Source organism: Acanthochromis polyacanthus, chromosome 23 (genome assembly GCF_021347895.1).
Source record: "Acanthochromis polyacanthus isolate Apoly-LR-REF ecotype Palm Island chromosome 23, KAUST_Apoly_ChrSc, whole genome shotgun sequence".
NCBI lineage: Eukaryota > Metazoa > Chordata > Actinopteri > Pomacentridae > Acanthochromis > Acanthochromis polyacanthus.
The window spans coordinates 26,499,826-26,521,009 of NC_067135.1; the positions used below are offsets into that span (position 1 = coordinate 26,499,826).

A 21,184-nucleotide genomic window follows, 5' to 3' on the forward strand; every position below is an offset into this window, starting at 1 on the left:
AGAGGTCTGGGATGTATTTGCCCAGGTAGGTTATCATGCCGAGAACCCTCCGGAGCTCTTGGACGTTCACAGGTGGCTCAAGTTTATTAATAGCCGACACCTTCTCAGGGTCAGGACGGACGCCCTCTCTGTTGATAACCTGGCCCAGGAAGTGTAACTCACTCTTTCTCAGAACGCACTTTTCCGAGTTCAGTTTTAGACCGGCAGCCTCCAGGTGCACAGTGACCTTTTCCAGACGCTCGTCGTGTTCTCTCATGTCTTTCCCATGGCAGATGATGTCATCCATATATACAGCCACGCCCTCCAGTCCCTCCAGTGTCTCCACCATTTTTCTTTGGAATATCTCCGGCGCACTGGTGATTCCAAAAGGAAGACGTTTAAAGCAGTACCTTCCGAATGGTGTGATGAAGGTAGTTAGTCTCTGGCTGTCCTTGTCCAGCGGGATCTGCCAGAATCCCGAGGCAGCGTCTAGTGAAGAGAAGACAGTAGAGCCACTGAGCTGGGTTATCATTTCCTCTGATGTTGGTAGTATGAAACGCTCTCTTTTGACGGCTTTATTAAGCTTCTTCAGGTCGACACAGATGCGTGCTTTTCCAGACTTCTTTGGAACGGGCACCATCGGGGCGCACCACTCCGTTGGTTCAGTCACAGCCTCAATGATGTCGTTGGCCTCCATGCGACCTAACTCCTCTTTCACTGCAGCCAAGAGGGGTATGGGTACACGCCGTGCTGTGCAGACTGCGTAGGGCTGGGCGTTGTCTTGGAGCACGATTTTAACTGGTTGGGTTTTCAGTAGTCCAAACTCTTGCTCGCTGTTAATCTCATATACTCGTTTTACTAGCCCCATAGCTAAGGCTGCTGGCCTACTAAGTAGGTTGTTTACACTCTGTCCTCGAACAACATAGAGTCTGAATGTGTAAGATCTGTCTTTGTAGCTAGTCTTTGTTATAAACTGCCCCAAACAGTTAAGCCCTCCCCCAGGACCACTCAGTATTTTCTTTGGCCTCTGTAAGACGGTTTTCTTCTGGAGGGCTTTGTACATAGTTTCACTTATGATGCTACAATCAGCCCCAGTGTCGATTTTAAAATCTACTGGTGAGCCCTCAATGTTCAATGTGACAGTCCATTCATCATTGTTGTCAGTTGTGCTGTTAACTGAGCCTAGATAGTAATCTTCCTGCTCTTCACAGTCACCATCATCAATCACTTCCCTCACCAGTTTACTTTTGCACACTCTCTCCCAGTGGCCCCTTTTTCCACACTTGTTGCAGGTAGACCTCCTTGCTGGGCAATCCTCCTCCCGCCTGTGTGATGTTTTCCCACACCGGCCACATTTCCCCCGGTCAGCTGCACTGTCACCGTCTCTCGGCCGGTCCCTCTGTGGGCGCTGCCATCTTGGTTTTGCCCCGCTGCCGTCACGTTGAGCTATCTCTTGCACAGTGCACGCCTGCTCCCCCTGTTGGCTGACTTGGGCTTTGACATCTTCTGACTGTCGTGTCTCCAGTATAGCCATCTCCAGCGTGAGATTTGGGAGCATTTGCAGTTTCTGGGAAAGATCCTTATCAAGGATCCCCACCACTATTCTGTCTCTTATGTTTTCCTCACGGTTTGTGCCAAACGAGCAGTTCTCAGACAACTCATAAAGTGCGCGAATAAATGTCTCTGCACGCTCCCCTGGCCGTTGCACCCTCTGATTGAAACACGCCCGTTCGTGGATCACATTGCGCCTCGGGATGAAGTATGCATCAAATTTTGCTAACACAGTATCATAGTCCGACTCAGCTGTTTCATCTTCAAAGGCAAATGAGCTGAGAATGCTTTCTGCCTCCTTACCGAGCGCATACACCAGCGTGCTAACTTGAACTGGGCCCTCTTCTTTGTCCAGTTTAGTTGCTATTCTGTACCTCGTGAAACGTTTCTTCCATTCAGGCCATTCTGAGGGTTTCTCAAAGCAAAAACTTTCCGGGGGCTGGAATTTCGCCATTCTGACACCATGTGAAGGGTTTATATGTAAAATAAATAGTCTTTGGTGCTCTCAAGATGCCGTTTTTATTCCACCTCCGATAATTCACAGTGCACACGTTTTTCCCAGGCTACTTCCTTGTTTGTCTCTCGTCTCGCGATACTCTCAAAGTCCCTGAGAATACCTGACATCACACATTCCTGACATAAACCACTTTCAGATGTGATTACCACAGCGGGTAATATAAACACATTTCTAAAACAAACAACAAAAATTTAAAGGGACACATAAAGGGCATAACTCACCTTTGGACGGTCTTTTACCGATCAACGATGAAAATAATCCACAAAAACCGGCCATAATCCAAGAGTAGTCATCCAGACAATACTAGCAAGTATCATATTTTCTCCAAAACATGTCTAGAAATAAGTAAATAATCCACAAATAGCTCGGCTCCGTGCGCGTCCACGTGGCGCATGGTGGCGCTGCGCGTTCCATAATTCACTGCATTTTTATCCATAATTTTATGAAGCATTCACATATCCACACGATCTCGGTCAGAAAATGGCGACTGAACCCTCTGCCTTCGATCCCAACCGCATTTCAACCAATCAAGTGACTCATCGCTGCCTCCGAAGCCGGAACAGCCAGCCGTTGCCAAGACCGATGGATCTGGTGACTCTCATCTCTTCACTAAATTCTGAGCAAAATGACGCCGGAGGAAACGTTTGACTGACAGGGCTGATAGCCAATGAGCTTGCTGAATAGCCGAGAGGCTGGTTTTAGCGGCCCAGTGTGACTTTTCACACCTCCGGCTCTCCTGCTGCAGCTGCTTTTCTCTGTCTCCGTCTGAGCCTCTGATTCAGATCAAGATCCACACTGAAGCTTATCTGAAGTGATTTTTTTAGTTCTTTATGAGTTTTTGGAGTGAAAATAATGTGAAAAGGGGCTGATAAACGAACATATAACATTTTTGCCCAGGGTGTACATAGGGTGTCCAAAATTGACATAATTGGGCATATTAGTACAAAAACATGTGTGAAACACTCATTTCTTGTAGTTTTGCTCTGAAATTTTGTCCTGAACTATGCAAGACCCCAGGCTGTTGCCTTTTTGTGTTTTCAAGCTGTCACAGTGCTGCCACACTAATTTTCAGGTGTTTTATTAGGGAAAAAATTTAGGCGAGAATAAAATTCCTCCTAATTCAGTGTGTTCCAACATAAATAACTCTGTGCCAGTAGCACCTAGAGTAATTCTGACTGCACTGGGTGGAAATTCAGGTTGTCAGCTTTCAAAGGAGACCACAACCATGCCTGTACTCCAAACAGTTCAAGAACAGCATTCAATTTACTTTCTGTACATCTTCAGTAGAAATTTCAGGTGAAAATTGACCGCAGCTTATGAACCTTTCTGAACATGTTTGAAGACTTTCCTCCATTTTCTCTGTTACCAGGTTGACAAGAAATAAAAGAAAAGATGTTGATTAGAAACATATTAGTGAGACTCAAACATGTAGTTTAGTTAAATATGAACATCATTGTTGAGAGACAGAGTTACCTGAATTAAAATAAGGTGATAAAGTGAATGTTCCAAGCAGCTGGTTCAGAGGAGAACTTACTCACCATCTAAAGCTACAGAAACAGAGATTTAAGCAGAACTCAGCTATGTTACATGAACATGCTTTTAATGAGTCTCCAACCAATCAGAAGAAGGAATCTTTCCACAATCCATGTCATGTGTATCTGTGCTTCAATACATAATCTGTCTTTTTATTCTGTCTCCAGTTACAGAAGAAGCTCGAGGAAAATGAGAAGAAGTGGACGGAGACTGAAAGAGAACTGAGGACAGAGCACACTAAGGTTTATCTGCTGTCATCTCTCTTCTGTCTCTTTTCATATAAAACTGATTTGTTGCTACAATCAAGAAAACGTCAAATATCCATGATAAAAATAATTACAAACATGAAATAATTGAGACCAAACTCAGGTTCCATTGCAGCAAAGTTTAAACTGATCCCATTTCCTTCTGTGTTAATGTGTTACTGACCAGCCGGTATTATATTATGCAATATTATATTATATTATATTATATTACATTATATTATTATCAGACTATTTCACCTGATCCAAACCTTGTTGAACCAAGTTGTTGGTGATTTTTTTTTTTTTTTTGTAAGAAGATGTTTATTGTTGTATAAGATCCCTTTGAAGAATCCCACTTTGAGGTGTTCATTTGTCAGTTCAGGTGAACTCTCTGAACCCCAGAAGCTGTTGGTGCAAACAATAGTTTATGAGTATAAAGTTCATGGTCCAGTTGTGTTACTGCCACCATCAGGAAGAAAACACAAACTATCACCTGCTGCTGAGAGACCATTGGTCAGGATGGTCAAGAGACAAGCAAGAATCATCAGAAAGCAGGTGTGAATGAATGAGAAGCTGCTGGAACACAGCTGTCAGTGTCCACAGGGTTTGACATCAACATGAGCTGAGAGGATCCATGAAGAAGGAAGTTCTTCCTCTAGAAGCAGAACCTTAAAGCTCCACCAAGTCTGCTGCTGATCACATGGACAAAGAAAAGACCTTCTGGAGGAAAGTTCTGTGGTCAGATGGAAGAAAAACTGAGCATAAATATGTTTGGAGGAGAGAAGATGAGGCCTTTAACCCCAAGAACACCAGACCTACCATCCAGCATGGTGGTGGCAGCATCATGCTCTGTGGAACTGGAGCTTTACATAAAGTTAATGTAAAAATGAAGGAGAATCACTTCACATCAGACGTGGTAAAGAAATGGTTCAATCAGAATAGAATGAAGGTTCTAGACTGGTCTCCCCAAAGTCCTGACTTAAACCTCAAAAACTTGAAAGAGCCACAAAATGAACTTGAAGAGTTGAAGACACAAGTCAGCAACAGGATTTTCATCCAGGAGACCAGGATACTGAGAGGATACACTTACAGTTTACAGCAGAAGTGAGAACAAAACTGTGTAAAATCATTTAAATGTCAAATCATTCACAACTGAATCACTGCACAGTAACTGCATCACTTCTAAGATGGACAATCGGGTGTTTTCTGTTATATAAACCTAAAAACCATCAGTGTGACACCTTAAAATCAGAACATGTCTTTCTTCACCTGCAGCTGGAGGGAAAAAAATCACAAACCAAAAATCAGCTCCAACAAGAGAAAGAGGAAAAGAAGAAGGCTGAGAATGAGGTGAAGACCCTGAAGAATGAGCTGGAAGAGGTAAAACTAATGTTCATGATCTTTGTAAAGTAACTGAATAAACTGTTTTTTTCTGAAATATCAATGAAGGTTCAATAACTCTGACTTCACCTGCATAAACAGAAAAATCACCTGCATTTGATGAATGCTGATGTTAGTTTTAGATCCTCCCTGGAAGGAGAGTTCTTAATAAATGTGAAGTTTGATCTACTGTAGATTCTAACAGTTATAGTTTAACAGCAGAAATTACAACACAACTGTTTAAAATCACTTAAATGTCAAATCATTCACAACTGAATCACTGCACAGTAACTGCATCACTTCTAAGATGAACAGTCGAGTGTTTTCTGTTCTGTAAAATTAAAAACTGTCAGTCTCACACCTTAAAATCAGAACATGTGTTTCTTTAACTGCAGCTGAAGAGAAATCATTCAGAAACCAAGAATCAGCTCCAGCAAGAGAAACAGAAAAATGAAAAGGCTGAAAGTGACATGAAGACCCTGAACAGCCGTCTGGAAGAGGTAAAACTCACCATCAATGTCTTTTTAAATCAAATAACTGACTTTCACTGTCTCACTGTAATTTCAAATATTGTTGATATGATTAATGAAATTAACTTTAAACAGAAACAATGATTTTCTAAAGATCAACATTAAATTTGAGCATAAATCAATCAGTGAAGGTCAGTAAAAGGAAGTAAAGTTTGGAAACATTGTGGTGTCACTTCCACTGCAGAAACATCCACATCCATCATTCTGAAAGCAACAATTATCTTCCTATACCACTAAAATACATTCTCATTTTTCACACAAATCTATTTTCTCACTAGAATTCTCAGACTGTGATGTTGTAGGAAAAGTTTAGAGTTTGAAAGAGCCACAAAGTTTCCTGAAGAAGACATAAAACAGAAACAGGACTTTCATCCAGGAGACCAGGATTCATGTTCCATGTGGAACCTTTATTCTGACACTTTGGTTTCACTTTCATTCACTGCTTGGTTACATTTCTGCAACCAGAACTCTGCAGTTAGAAAAACACCATGATTTGGGTTCAAATATGAACCTTTCAGAACATGTTTGAAGACTTTCCTCCATTTTCTCTGTTACCAGGTTGACAAGAAATAAAAGAAAAGATGTTGATTAGAAACATATTAGTGATAATCAAACATGTAGTTTAGTTAAATATGAACATCATTGCTGAGAGACAGAGTTACCTGAATTAAAATAAGGTGATAAAGTGAATGTTCCAAGCAGCTGGTTCAGAGGAGAACTTACTCACCATCTAAAGCTACAGAAACAGAGATTTAAGCAGAACTCAGCTATGTTACATGAACATGCTTTTAATGAGTCTCCAACCAATCAGAAGTCACACATTAATGTCATGTACAGATGTGTTCAGATTAATATACTGTTTTTTTCTCTCTCTTCTTTCCAGCTCCGAGATGAGAAGAAGAAGTGGACGGAGACTGAGAGAAAACTGAAGAAATTCATCCTGAACATGATGCAGGAGGTTCATATTTTCTCTCAAATCATTGATCTGCTCTCATCTCTCTTCTCTTTTCATATAATACTGGTCTGTTGTTGAGACCAAAACAACTTTGGATATGTTTTCATATTCACCTGAAGTTTCACTGTGATCTCGAATTCTGCTTTTATTTTCATGTTTGGTGAAAAAAAAAAGAAACTTGTTCCAGAGTTCAGGTTTCATATTTGAAGATAAATCAGATAATTTTCAGCTCCAGTCACAAAATGTGTTTCCTTACTTTCAGCTGGATGAAGGAGACTCTCAGCGTTGGCAGCAGAGACATGAAAATACAACTGTTGGGAATCAACTGGAAGAGGTGAATGTCACCATCAAAACCTTTTTCAATCACATGACTGATATGTCTACTGAACTCACTGTGATGTAAAGTTCTAGCAGGAAAGTTAACTAGTTCACTGTTTATCAGATTAAGGAAACTTTGACATGTTAAATTCATGGAACATGAACATGCTTTTAATGAGTCTCCAACCAATCAGAAGAAAGAATCTTTCCAGAATTCATGTCATGTGTATCTGTGCTTCAATACATAAACTGTCTTTTTATTCTGTCTCCAGTTAGAGAAGAAGCTCCAGGATGAGAAGCAGAAGTGGATGAAGACTGAGAGAGAGGTGAGCCCAGAACACACTAAGGTTCATTTGCTGTCATCTCTCTTCTGTCTCTTTTCATATAAAACTGATTTGTTGTTGGGAACAAGACATTTTCAAATTTCCATAAAGAACTTATTAGAAACATGAAATAACTGAGACTAAACTCAGGTTCCAGTGCAGCAAAGTTTAATGTGATAACATTTCCTTCTGTGTTCATGTGTTACTGACCAGCCGCTATTATATTATATTATATTATATTATATTATATTATATTATATTATATTATATTATATTATATTATAGACCCTCCAGAAAAATTTGGGCTAAAATCCTTTATAATGCAAATAAATATGCGGGGTTTTTGTGCCATTTTATGCGGGGAAATTGCGGAAAGTTGCAAAGTTTGCGAATCGTTGTGAAATATGCAAAAAGATGCGAAATATGTAAGAACTGGGAAAAAAGGTGATTGTTCTCCTACATCCTGTTACTAGGCTGCCACTGAATGAAAAAGAGCAATATAAAGATAAACAGACATACTACATGCAAGACACATCACAGTAAGTGGTGCCAATGTTTCATTTATTATCAGCTTAAGCAGGACTTAAACATTCCTCAATCACACATTTCTCAGAAATAAAACATTCTTTCTGCTTAGTTATACTTTGAGGTAGAGCAAACTACCTGCTCCAGTGTTTTCAAACACAGTTTAAACTTAACTGTTGAACATCAACTTTGAACTCTAAAAATAACAGCTCTCAGTGAGCCAATACTACTGGTCTAAATATAAGAGCCTTATTGCACTTTGGGGAACCCTGCTCAGTGCAGTCATTGAACAATACCATATTGATATGCAATAATGTACAAAACAAGTTTCCCCCCACTTTCGTGCAGTAAATCTGGGTACTGTTTTGCCCGGTCTCTGGCTGAAATATTTGTAGGTAAATGTGATCTTTGAGCATTCTCCATTCTTGTTTTTCGTCTCTGAGTGCCACGCACTGTTGCCAACTCCTCAGTTAAGAAAGTAGCTGTTGGCTGTCCTAAAAGTCGCTAGAAGTCGCGAAATGATGTCATCGCCTAATTTGCATATTTCCCAGTTTGCATGTAATTGTAATCAGCGTTGTAGGAGAGAGGAATAACGTTGTGGAAGAGACCAAAAAGTGAGTATAAAACACCCAAAATATGTTTTTGTACGAGAGGCTAAATGCTGTGGTTTATTTTAGTATGACAGTGAAGAAACATTTTCATTTATATTCCGCTCCATAAGTCTGGATGGGATCTGTAGTGACTTTGTGCATGTGCGATTCATCTGTCGTCTGGCCGCGGAGGGATGTTTCCTCTAATCAGACACTGGGACTGCTGTGGGGTTACTGGACTGACAGCCTGTGCTTTGGGAGGGGGAGAAGCTCACAGCAGCACATGCTGCTCGTTCAAAACAGTAACTGCAGAATGAGCCGAGTTTTCCTGTCAGATTCTCCAAAACGGCAGAAAAGGTCGCTAGATTTTTCACTAGTCGCTTTTGACAAAAAAAGTCACTAGGACGCTTTGGAAGTCACTAGATTTAGCGAGAAAGTCGCTAAGTTGGCAACACTGCGCTGCACTCCGCATCAGCTCGTGCTTCTAGTGTGTGTGAATGCGTGAACTGATGACGTCAGGCCGGGCGTCACTTAAAAACTCACAACTCCATTTATATTGGTTATAGTTTTCTCATTTTATGCGGTAATTGTGAAATCAAGCAGGACCTGCATATTTCTCTTTTTTTTTGTGGAAATGTGAGATTCTTGCGGGAATTATGAGGCCTTTTGGAAAATAATTGACCCCCGCATAATCAGCGGCAATTTGGTGATTAATGCGGGAATTAATGCGATTGCAAAATTGCGCTTTTCAGGGGGGTCTATATATTATATTACATTACATTATATTATATTATATTATATTGTATTATATTATATTATATTATACCAGACTCATTCGAAGACTATTAGACATTTAACTTGAAAAAAAAATTGTTGAATGACCATAATTACTTCATGTTTCAGTGAAAAATTCAGTTACAATGAAATCTATTGGGTTGATTGACTCAGTGACACAAAATTGATTGTAAAATCTTTGTTTATTGTTGGTGATTTAATTTTGTTATTTTAAGTAAGTGATTTGATTTGAGTTTTTTTTTTCAAGGAAATGCTTATTGTTATACAGGGTCCCTTTGATGAATCCCACTTTTAGGCATCACTTGTTGGTTCAGGTGAACTCTCTGAACCCCAGAAGCTGTTGGTGCAAACAATAGTTTATGAGTATGAAGTTCATGGTCCAGTTGTGTTACTGCCACCATCAGGAAGAAAACACAAACTATCACCTGCTGCTGAGAGACCATTGGTCAGGATGGTCAAGAGTCAAGCAAGAATCATCAGAAAGCAGGTGTGAATGAATGAGAAGCTGCTGGAACACAGCTGTCAGTGTCCACAGGGTTTGACATCAACATGAGCTGAGAGGATCCATGAAGAAGGAAGTTCTTCCTCTAGAAGCAGAACCTGAAAGCTCCACCAAGTCTGCTGCTGATCACATGGACAAAGAAAAGACCTTCTGGAGGAAAGTTCTGTGGTGAGATGGAACAAAAACTGAGCATAAATATGTTTGGAATAGAGAAGGTGATTCCTTTAACCCCAAGAACACCAGACCTACCATCCAGCATGGTGGTGACAGTATCATGCTCTGTGGAACTGGAGCTTTACACAAAGTAAACAGAATAATGAAGGAGGAGGATCATCTCCACATTATTCAGGAAAACCTAAAATCAGCACCAGAAGGTTGATCTTGGACACAGTTGGATGTTTCAATGAGCTTAAACACACATCAGACGTGGTAAAGAAATGGTTGCATCAGCATAGAATGAAGGTTCTAGACTGGTCTCCCCAAAGTCCTGACTTAAACCCATCAAAAAAAACTTGAAAGAGCTACAAAATTTTCTTGAATAGATAAAGACACAAGTCAGCAACCAGATTTTCATCCAGGAGACCAGGATACTTGGAGGATACAGCTACAGTTTACAGCAGCTCCAGGCCCGGACTGGCAATCGGGAGAGGTGAGACTTTTCCCGGTGGCCTGCCTCCTTATTGGCCTGCCTGGACAGGCCAGCCACGGACTGGCAGGCCAATGAAAAAAAGTTGATCGGCTTTTTGGCAGACAGGCCAGAGACAGCAGTGCTAGAAGCCTTACAAAGTACACGCCCACCCTCCTGTCACTCACACAAAGCAAGCGCTCTGAGCTCTAAATCAGAAGGATAGGGATTGGTAGGCAGTTGACTTACAATTTTCAGTTATAAAATGAACATTGGTGTTTGCATATACTATTAGCTATGACCAGCTGACATCTAAATGATTTGCTGACAAAATAATATATATATATTTTTAATTCCACATGTTATATAAATAATAGGAAAAGGAAAACATTGGAAAAATTGGTGAGGGTAGTGAAGAGATTAGAGAAGAGAAAAGTACTGGACTGTATGGAGCTGTCGTTATGGTTGTGTTTAATAGACTTACTGTCTGTTTAATAGTGTTGTAATTGCTATAACATAATTGTAAAAGGCATATTTTTGGAAGGAAAAAAACAAAATTTTGGTGCATTATCCCACGTGACACAACTCTTGCGGTGGAGGTAGTGGCCTGACTGATTGGAAACCTCCCGGCCTGAATTTCTTTCCCAGTCCGGCCCTGAGCAGAAGTGAGAACAAAAGTGTTTAAAATCACTCAAATGTCAAATCATTCACAACTGAATCACTGCAAAGTAACTGCATCACTTCTAAGATGAACAGTCGGGTGTTTTCCATTCTGTAAAATTAAAAACGAGCAGTCTCACACCTTAAAATCAGAAGCTGGAACTGGAGGGAAATAATTCAGAAACTCAGTGAGAGGGAAGATCTGCACTCAGGCATGTGAGTGAGGAGGCTCGTGAGACTGTGTGTGATCCAAAATGGCAGCTCACTGCTCGACGACCACAACAAACTTTTCTCTCTTAAAACTTTCACCGTCACTTTTCCACCGTAAATTCCTCACTTTCTGCCTACCACATGCACCACCCCAACTGGATTAGAAAATCGACCTGGATCATCTTGAGGATTAAATCGACGACTACTACAATAGACTCTGCACCATGGGGAAAACCAAAAAGCGCTCACGTAACATGGATTTACCTGCCTCATCTACCGCCACTTCACCGACAACATCGCCACGACCAACCTGTTGCAGCAGTCATAACGAGGTACATGACATGTTAATTTCCATAGACAATAAACTCACCGGTCTGGATGCCAGAGTCGCACTTATTGAAGTACTCCACAAAGAGTTCCAACACCTCCGCCATAGCCTGGAATATAGCCAACAACAAATTGACACTCTCACTGAAGAAAACAAATCACTTCACCACTCCGTGTCAACCATGTCCGTCCAGCTCTCCTCCGTCACCACTCAGCTCGCTTCTGTCATCTCCGAAAATAAAACCATGAAAGAAACTACCCTGGATTTACAGTCACGTAGCATGAGGGATACTCTGATCTTCACCAGCATTCCTGAACCACCCTCAGACCAATCAGAGACAGCAGTCACGGACTTCATGATCAACCAGCTCAAACTTCCCACGCAGACCGTTAAAAACATCACTTTTCACCGCGTTCACCGTTTGGGCCACAAGCACATTGACTCCACCCGACCCCAACCCATCATTTTCAAATTCGAACAGTATAAACACACAGAACTGGTACAACGGCAAGGCAGACGGCTTAAAGGAACGGACTATGGACTCAATGATCAATATCCACCAGAGATTAATAACCGACGTAAACAGCTCTTTCCCATCCGGAAACAAATGATCCAAGAGGGTAAGAGAGCAGTCATTTGAGTAGATAAACTTTACATCGATGGACAGTTATTCTAACATAAGGTCATTATACCCTGGCTTTTCTAAATCCCCTCCCCCACGCTCTTCTCTCACCCTCGTACCTCATCACACATACATACACATAACCCCCCCCCCCCCTTTTATAATTAATATAAATATTTTTTCGCGCTGGTCTCACTGCACTGTACCTTGATGCGCAGTAATTTGCTTGGTTGCTCGTCTTGTCTTTTTTTGTCTTGTTTTGTTCTGTCCTGTTTTGTTTTTTTTCTCACAAAAACATGCACGCACACACACGCACGTACGCACACACACACTCAGACACACACACACACACACACACACACACACACACACACACACACACACACACACACACACACACATATTTACACACCACCACCACACTACATGCATAGACACACCTGCAGTAGTATTGAGCTTTCCATAAAACCCCATTAATATGTCAACCGTCAAATTTGTAACCTGAAATATTTGCGGTATTGGCTCTCAGACAAAAACAAATCAAAGTACTCAATCACCTGGACAGTCTTCATGCTGATATTTGTTTATTGCAAGAAACTCACCTCTCACAAGTGAATTCTAACAAATTAAAAACGTCACAATTCACTCACTTATTCTCGGCTCACTATAATTCGAAACAGAGAGGTGTATGCATATTAATTAACAAAATAATTTCATTTATCCATAATACAACCATCACAGACCCATAAGGACGCTTTATTATTATAAATATATCAATCAACAATAGCCCGGTAACAACTGGTAATGTTTATGGCCCAAATAGTGATGATTCATCTTTTTATTACAACTTTTTCTCTTCCATCTCAAACATTTCCAACTGCCCAGTGATAATAGGAGGCGATTTTAATACAATTATTGAGTCATCACTTGACAGATCCAATAATTTAAACAATAAACGCAACTGGCAATCTACCGAAACAATAAAACAGTTCATGAGTGATTTTGGTCTTATATCCAACCACCAGAGAATATACCTTTTATTCACCAGTCCATCACTCCTACTCCCAAATTGACTATTTCTTGATCAGTAACACAATCATATCCAACATTTCGAATTCAAAAATACACTCGATTATTATCAGTGACCACGTTCCCGTCTCATTTATATGGAATCAGAGCAGCCAACATAAACACATTCCTAGATGGCGCTTTAACACATCCCTGCTCACTGACCCAGATTTTGACAGTTACTTCAAAAGAGAGTGGGCATCCTTCCTGGAAATAAATGATTCTCCAACGTCTTCACCATCACTCCTCTGGGAAACAGGTAAAACAGTCTTAAGGGGCGAAATCATTTCATTCTCTACCCATAAACAGAAGAAAGTAAAGGAACAAGAAAATAGACTAAAACAAAAAATAAAACAATTAGAAACGCTGAATGCAAATAATCCGACAGAAGAAACTCAAAATGAATTAAGAAAATATTAAATACACTTAAATGACATCATAAATAAAAGAACCGAATTTCTGATCCATAGATTACGACAGGAACACTTTCATCATAACAAATCAAGTAAATATCTGGCAAGTCAAATTAAACGAAATGAAGAAAAAGCAACAATCTCTACTATTAAGTACTCAGCAGGGAAGCCCACCAACTCACCACAGGAAATAAATGAAATATTTAGAAACTTCTACCCCAATTTATACTCATCTGAGCATATTCCAAAACAGGAGGACATTGACTCATTTTTGAAGGACATTAAACTTCCACAACTCAGCACAGAACAGGTCAATATTCTCGACTCTCCAATCACAGAAAAAGAACTTTTTACTGCTCTAAACCTCATGCCTAACAATAAAGCACCAGGTCCCGATGGCTTCCCTGCCAAGTTCTATAAACATTTCTGGTCCACCTTAGCTCCATTCTTCATCAGAACAATAACTGAAATAAAACAGAACTCCAAATTTCCAGTCAACATGAATACAGCTTTAATTTCACTCCTCCCAAAACCAAATAAAGATCACACCCTGCAGTCAAATTACCGTCCAATCTCTTTAATCAATGTAGACATGAAGATCATTAGTAAAGCTCTCTCTCATAGATTAGAAAAAGTCACACCTTACATAATTCACCCAGATCAGACCGGCTTCATTAAAGGTAGACAAGCATGCAACAATACACGCAGACTATTCAACTTAATCCAGTATTCATCAACAGGAGAATTCCATCATAGCCACTTTAGATGCTGAAAAAGCTTTTGACAGAGTAAACTGGACTTTTCTATTCACCACATTACAAAAATTCGGCTTTGGGGAATCATTTATTAACTGGATCAGGATTCTATACACTTCACCTTCAGCCACCGTCATTACTAATGGTCTAACATCACAAAGATGCACTCTGCATAGGGGGACCAGGCAAGGATGCCCACTCTCTCCCTCTTTATTTACCATTTTCATTGAACCTTTAGCTACAGCCATTCGTCAGAACTCTCATTTTACTGGTATTCAAACACCCCAAACACAACACAAAATAAGTTTGTATGCAAATGATATCTTACTTTTCTCCAAAATCCCCAATCATCTCTACAGAAAACTATAAACCTCACTGAATCATTCTCCAAGATTTCCGATTACTCAATTAACTGGAATAAATCATCCATCCTACCATTGCACAACACCAGATGGCATGCAACAGTCCATACATCTCACATTCCTTTATGCACGGGGCATTTCACATATCTGGGTATTAATGTCTCCTCCTGGTTGTCAGAGCTGATTAGACTTAACTTCACCCCACTACTCAAAACAATAGAGGATGACCTTCTTTGCTTGATGAAACTACTACAATCCATTTCAGGTAGAATAGCAATAATTAAAATGACAATACTTCCAAAAATAAATTACCTTTTTTCAATGATCCCAATCCATCCCACTCTCACCTGGTTTAACTCCCTACACTCAATAATCACTAAGTTCTACTGGAAAAATAAAACACCAAGGATCAAATTAACTACACTTCAAAAACCAAAATTACTGGGTGGATTAGATGCACCACATTTTTATGACTACTCTCTGGCAAACCAACTCCAGTACATTTACAAATGGACACACCCCAATCCTTCAGACAACTCCTGGTTAGAAATAGAACAAACTTTCTGTAAAGACATTCGGATTTCTGATATTCCATTTATCAGTCAATCAATCAAACGCCACCCATGCTTCAAAGTATCAACAATATCTTCAGCTCTGTCAGCCTGGTGGAAATTTCACAAAATAACAAACTCTGCTTTGTCACCATCCAATCTCACTCCCATTTGGAACAGCCCGGATTTTCTAAGCAACAAAAAAACATGGCATTACTCATCTTAAGCATGATGATGAGTTTATTTCGAGCTTTTACAAGGTAAAGTTTATACATGTTGTGAACAGTACTTTGGCAGTTTTTCTGCTCTTCCAAGATGTTTTGATACAATTTGTTCAAACCTTATAAACATGTCAATACAAAAATAAAAATAAATAAAAAAACACACAAAAAGAAAAACAAGAAAGCTCAAAAGGGAGGGGGAAGAAGTAAAACTTATTAAGCTCCCACTCCCTTTACACCAATATTTACAAGCTGCATGCAGTATGTCTTTTCTCGGATACTTCATCATTCTGTGCATTGGAATAATATAAATATACAATTATACATTTACATCTACACATATCTATTTATACAATCTTATATACTTGTCTACCTATACAAACATACACTCATAGCTCTTTTTATACACCTATTTACACACACAAATATATATATATATATATATATATATATATATATATATATATACATATACATACATACATATCTACACATACAGACAGACCCATAATATATCAAGGTATATGTGTATATAATGATGCATATATTGTTAACAATAACACCCTAGTTCCTTTTCCCACCTTGGTCCAGGAGTTCGGCATCAGGAGTAATCAGTTTCTGGAATAACTGCAGCTGAAGTCATCTATTCAATCAAAAGTCAACATTGGAACCACAACTATTAATCTTGCACCTGCTGTTTCAGAAGTGATCAATATCTCCTCACCAAAACAACTCCTCTCCAAAATATATGGAATAATTACAAAATCTGACTAAACCATAGATCGACCATTACAAAACTGGGAACAAGACCTTTTTATTACTCCTGCTGCCGACTTCTGGTCCCAAATCTGTAAAAACATCTTCCTCATGACAAAAATGCTAACCTACAGCTCCTACAATATAAGATACTTCACAGAACCCACTACACCACACAAAAAATGTTTAAAATGGGATTCACATCAGAAACATGCTGCATTCACTGCACACAAAACTGTCCTGACACTTATATTCACACCTTCTGGCACTGCACATCCATCAAACACTTCTGGGAAAAAGTCACTAAGTCACTGTCACACTTCTTGGACTGTTGCATCCCATTATCCCCCTCATTGTGCCTCCTAGGAGATTTAACATCATCCACAGTCGATAAATCAAACCATAAAATACTTCTCACGGCCCTAACTATCGCCAAGAAAACTATCCTCATGAACTGGAAATCCAGAAACTCCATATCTCTAGCTCATTGGAAGAACCTGCTCATTGAACATATCTCTCTGGAATTTACATCTTCTCCTCATAATAACATTGCAGATTCTCAGTCCTCTAGGTCCACCTTCATTGATCTTCTAATGTCCTAATTCCATATATCTACTCTGTTACTCATTTGGTTATGTTTGGTTTTGTCTGAGAGCCAATCAATCAATTCAATAAACAAATCAATCAGTCAATAAATCAGTTAATCAACTGATCCAATCAACCAGCTAATAAAGTGTACATAGGAGTCGCTGCATTCGCTTGCGCATACACACATACATGCACACCTACACACACGCACACACACACACACACACTCTAACACACACACACACACACACACACACACTCTAACACACACACACACACACACTCTAACACACACACACACACACTCTCTCTCACACACTCTAACACACTCTCATACTCACAGTCACATTATATTGATTATATTAAGTAGGTGACTATATTAAATAAGTGAGGGAGAGAGAGAAGAGTAATGAGAAGGTGTGTGTGTACATGTATATTTAGGTATTGAGATATATATTTTATATTATTTATTTATCTCTTTTATTTTTCTGTATTTATTGTCGTTATTTATTTCCATGTTGAACTATTTTTTTTATTTATTTTTATGTATATATGGGTATATGTGTGTATGTGTATAAATAAAAAAAGAAAAACATCCAAAAATTAAACATGCTGAGTTACAATTACCAAAAAAACAAAAAAAACAAACTCAAAATAAAAGTGCCCCACTGATCTTAAAAAAAAAAAAGAAACCAACAATCAGCTCCAGCAGGAGAAACAGAGAAATGAGATCCTGCAGAATCATGTGGAACTTCTTCATGTCTCTTTTCACTCCTTAGATGGAGAAAGAACATGTTGACACCAAGAAACATCTCCAACAGGAGAAAGACAAAAAGAAGAAAGCTGAGAACGAAGTGGCAACCCTGAAGAATGAGCTGGAAAAGGTAAATCTCACCATCAACATCTTTATAAAGTAACTCAATAAAACCTCAACTTTTCCTGGGATATCAGTGAACATTCAGTAATTCTGATTTTACCTGCAGAAACAGAAAAATCTCCTGCATTTAATTGGTGCTGATGTTAATTTTAAATCCTCCCTGGAAGGAGAGTTATCAATAGATGTAAAGTTTGATCTGCTGTAGATTCTAACAGTTAAGGTTTACAGCAGAAGTGAGAACAAAACTGTATAAAATCATTTAAATGTCAAATCATTCACAACTGAATCACTGCACAGTAACTGTATCATTTCTAAGATGAACCGTCGGGTGTTTTTTGTTCTGTAAAATAAAAACTATCAGTGTCACCCCTTAAAGTCACAACATGTGTTTCTTTATCTGCAGTTAAAGAGAAATAATTCAGAAACCAACAATCAGCTCCAGCAGGAGACAAAGGAAAATGAGACCCTGAAGAAACATCTGGAAGAGGTAAAACTCACCATCATCATCTTTATAAATTAAATACCTGACATATTCACTGAACTCTGTCTCACCATCATATAATGTTGATGAAATTAATGAATTGATGTTAACGTTTAAAAGGAACAATGATTTTCTAAATATCAACATTAAATTTGAGCATAAATCAGTGAAGGTCAGTAAAAGGAAGTAAAGTTTGGAAACATTGTGGTGTCACTTCCACTGCAGAAACATCCACATCCATCATTCTGAAAGCAACAATTATCTTCCTGTACCACTAAACTACATTCTCATTTTTCACACAAATCTATTTTCTCATTAGAATTCTCAGACTGTGACGTTGTAGGAAAAGTTTAGAGTTTGAAAGAGACACAAAGTTTCCTGAAGAAGACATAAAACAGAAACAGGACTTTCATCCAGGAGACCAGGATTCATGTTCCATGTGGAACCTTTATTCTGACACTTTGGTTTCACTTTCATTCACTGCTTGGTTACATTTCTGCAACCAGAACTCTGCAGTTAGAAAAACACCATGATTTGGGTTCAAATATGAACCTTTCAGAACATGTTTGAAGACTTTCCTCCATTTTCTCTGTTACCAGGTTGACAAGAAATAAAAGAAAAGATGTTGATTAGAAACATATTAGTGATAATAAAACATGTAGTTTAGTTAAATATGAACATGATTGTTGAGAGACAGAGTTACCTGAATTAAAATAAGGTGATAAAGTGAATGTTCCAAGCAGCTGGTTCAGAGGAGAACTTACTCACCATCTAAAGCTACAGAAACAGAGATTTAAGCAGAACTCAGCTATGTTACATGAACATGCTTTTAATGAGTCTCCAACCAATCAGAAGTCACACATTAATGTCATGTACAGATGTGTTCAGATTAATATACTGTTTTTTTTTGTCTCTCTCTTGTTTCCACCTCCAGAATGAGAAGAAGTTGATGGAGACTGAGAGTGAACTGAGGACAGAAGGCAACAAGGTTTATCTGCTGTCATCTCTTTTTTCTGTTTTTATGTGAAATTAATTTGTTGTTGGGAACAAGACAACTTAAACTATCTATAAAAAACAATTGGAATCTTGAAAAAACTGATATTCAGTCTTGTGGTTTCATTGACTCAGTGACATAAACCTGATTGTTCAGTTTAAGAAATTTTAATCAACTCTTTATTAAATGTTTCAGAGTAAAGAGACATTTATCAAAGTACATGTTGAATGAAAAGCTGAAGTCATGAAGTCAATGCTGGTCTGTTATCACCTGAACAAATGTGTGTGTTTTGCTATTTTTAATCTCAGCTGGAGATCAGTCGAAAAAACTCAGCCAGTGGAAGATCAACATCACCCATAACTGTAGAAGAGGTTCATCAAAACGGCCTCTACATCCGTCTTAAGAACATTTCCACTGAGGTAATGTTGTTTACATGTAGATGAACCTTCTGAATACTGTGTAAACATGTACAATAAGTTTTATATCAATATGATGATCAAATATATCCACAGATATTCTAAATGGTTCATTAAATAACAGCTAATGCTGTTAACATCAGAGTGTATTTTGTCTGTAGGTCAACATGTAAAGAGGTCATCATTTTATTTGTGGACACCATGTATGAAACACACACTGGAGATGATTTAGTTTTTCTACCTTTGGTGTCTAATTTTCCTCCTGCAGGAGATAGAACTAGGAGGCTGGATGTTAGAACTACAGAAGAATGACAGAGAAACAGACACATACACATTTAAGGAGCCATTAAAACTTCAGGCTGGAGGAATTCTCTGTGTGAGTCTGAACTTTTCACTTTGTTATATTTTTTACTTTTTAAAACTTCTTTATTATTTTAATTGTGTTTGTAAATCTGTAACTTTTGCATGTACTATCTTTCTAGATATCCCACCAACGCTATTCAAGCAAACCTCCTGGAGATGTTAAACAGGTGTGGTTGGACATGATGAACTGGAGTCCTGCAGACAAACTGCAGATCTACCTCATCAGCAACAATGGAGAGACCTTCAGACTGCAGTAATGTGAATAAACATGTGAAACATCTTTTTTTTTTTTTTTAATTTCTGCATTATTCAAAGTGAGCCTTTGTTTTTTCTGAATATCAAATTTATATGATCTTTTTTAAAATCATTTTTGAGTTTTATTTTTAACAGCTTGTTTTCAAATGTTCTCATTAGTTCATGTTCAGTTCTGTGGAAAACTCATTTGGTTTGTTGTTTTAATCAAAGTTGTAATGAGCAGAAGATTCAACAAGAAAAGACCAGAAATATGTACAACATTAAAACAATCAGAACAAAATGTTTTCTACAAGTTAAAGTCAGTTTTTAGTTTAACCTCCTTTTGCTGTTCTTCAAACTTCATGTGTCGACTGTCTTCAGGTTTTCTTCAGTAATCTTCTATTTTATTAAATAAATCTTCTTTCACTGAACAGAGTTTTTCTTTGGACTTTAAGTGTGTTTAATTTGTTTCTCTGTCTGCTTGATCTCATAGTTTTTATAATATTCAGGTCTGGACACATTCAGGGTTTTATCAGCTGTTTTTGTCTCCAAACAGGATTTTGCTGCAATAGTTGGATCAGTTTCTAATCAAGTTTCCAGTTCAGAAGGAACAGCATCATGAAATAAAATCTGTCTGTACTTTATAGAATTCATGATTCCATCAGTTTGGAAAACATCCTGACAACACTGACAGAAACACAAACTGTAAAAACTATGTTTTATTATAAAGCACAATAGTCCTTATATACAGGATTGTGTTTTTTATGTCATTTCCAGTAATGTGCTGCAACTAAGTCATTACAACAGACACATTAAAAGAACAACCTGATACTACATCTATAAATGTCTTTAAAACAACAGAATTAAAGGTTGATTTATTGTAGAAGTTACACTGAAGATGTCAAACTGAGCTTCTT

General features: G+C 38.5%; 1 protein-coding gene and 1 long non-coding RNA gene across 2 annotated transcripts in view; both read left to right on the forward strand.

Annotated features, from left to right (window-relative positions):
- The window catches only part of LOC127532500 (rho-associated protein kinase 1-like), a 28,410-nt gene extending 7,708 nt beyond the window's left edge, over positions 1-20,702 (forward strand). Inside the window, exons 9-15 of the mRNA XM_051944248.1 lie at positions 7,281-7,334; positions 17,682-17,786; positions 18,183-18,266; positions 19,195-19,248; positions 19,563-19,673; positions 19,939-20,046; positions 20,153-20,702. Coding sequence (XP_051800208.1) covers positions 7,281-7,334; positions 17,682-17,786; positions 18,183-18,266; positions 19,195-19,248; positions 19,563-19,673; positions 19,939-20,046; positions 20,153-20,290 — 654 coding nt within the window. The 3' untranslated portion in view covers positions 20,291-20,702. The remainder of the gene's footprint in view (positions 1-7,280; positions 7,335-17,681; positions 17,787-18,182; positions 18,267-19,194; positions 19,249-19,562; positions 19,674-19,938; positions 20,047-20,152) is intronic.
- LOC127532370 (uncharacterized) lies at positions 5,612-7,024 on the forward strand. Its single transcript, XR_007939752.1, has 3 exons — positions 5,612-5,705; positions 6,619-6,693; positions 6,953-7,024. It is a non-coding gene; the product is annotated as an uncharacterized LOC127532370 (long non-coding RNA).
- Positions 20,703-21,184: the final 482 nt, after the last annotated feature.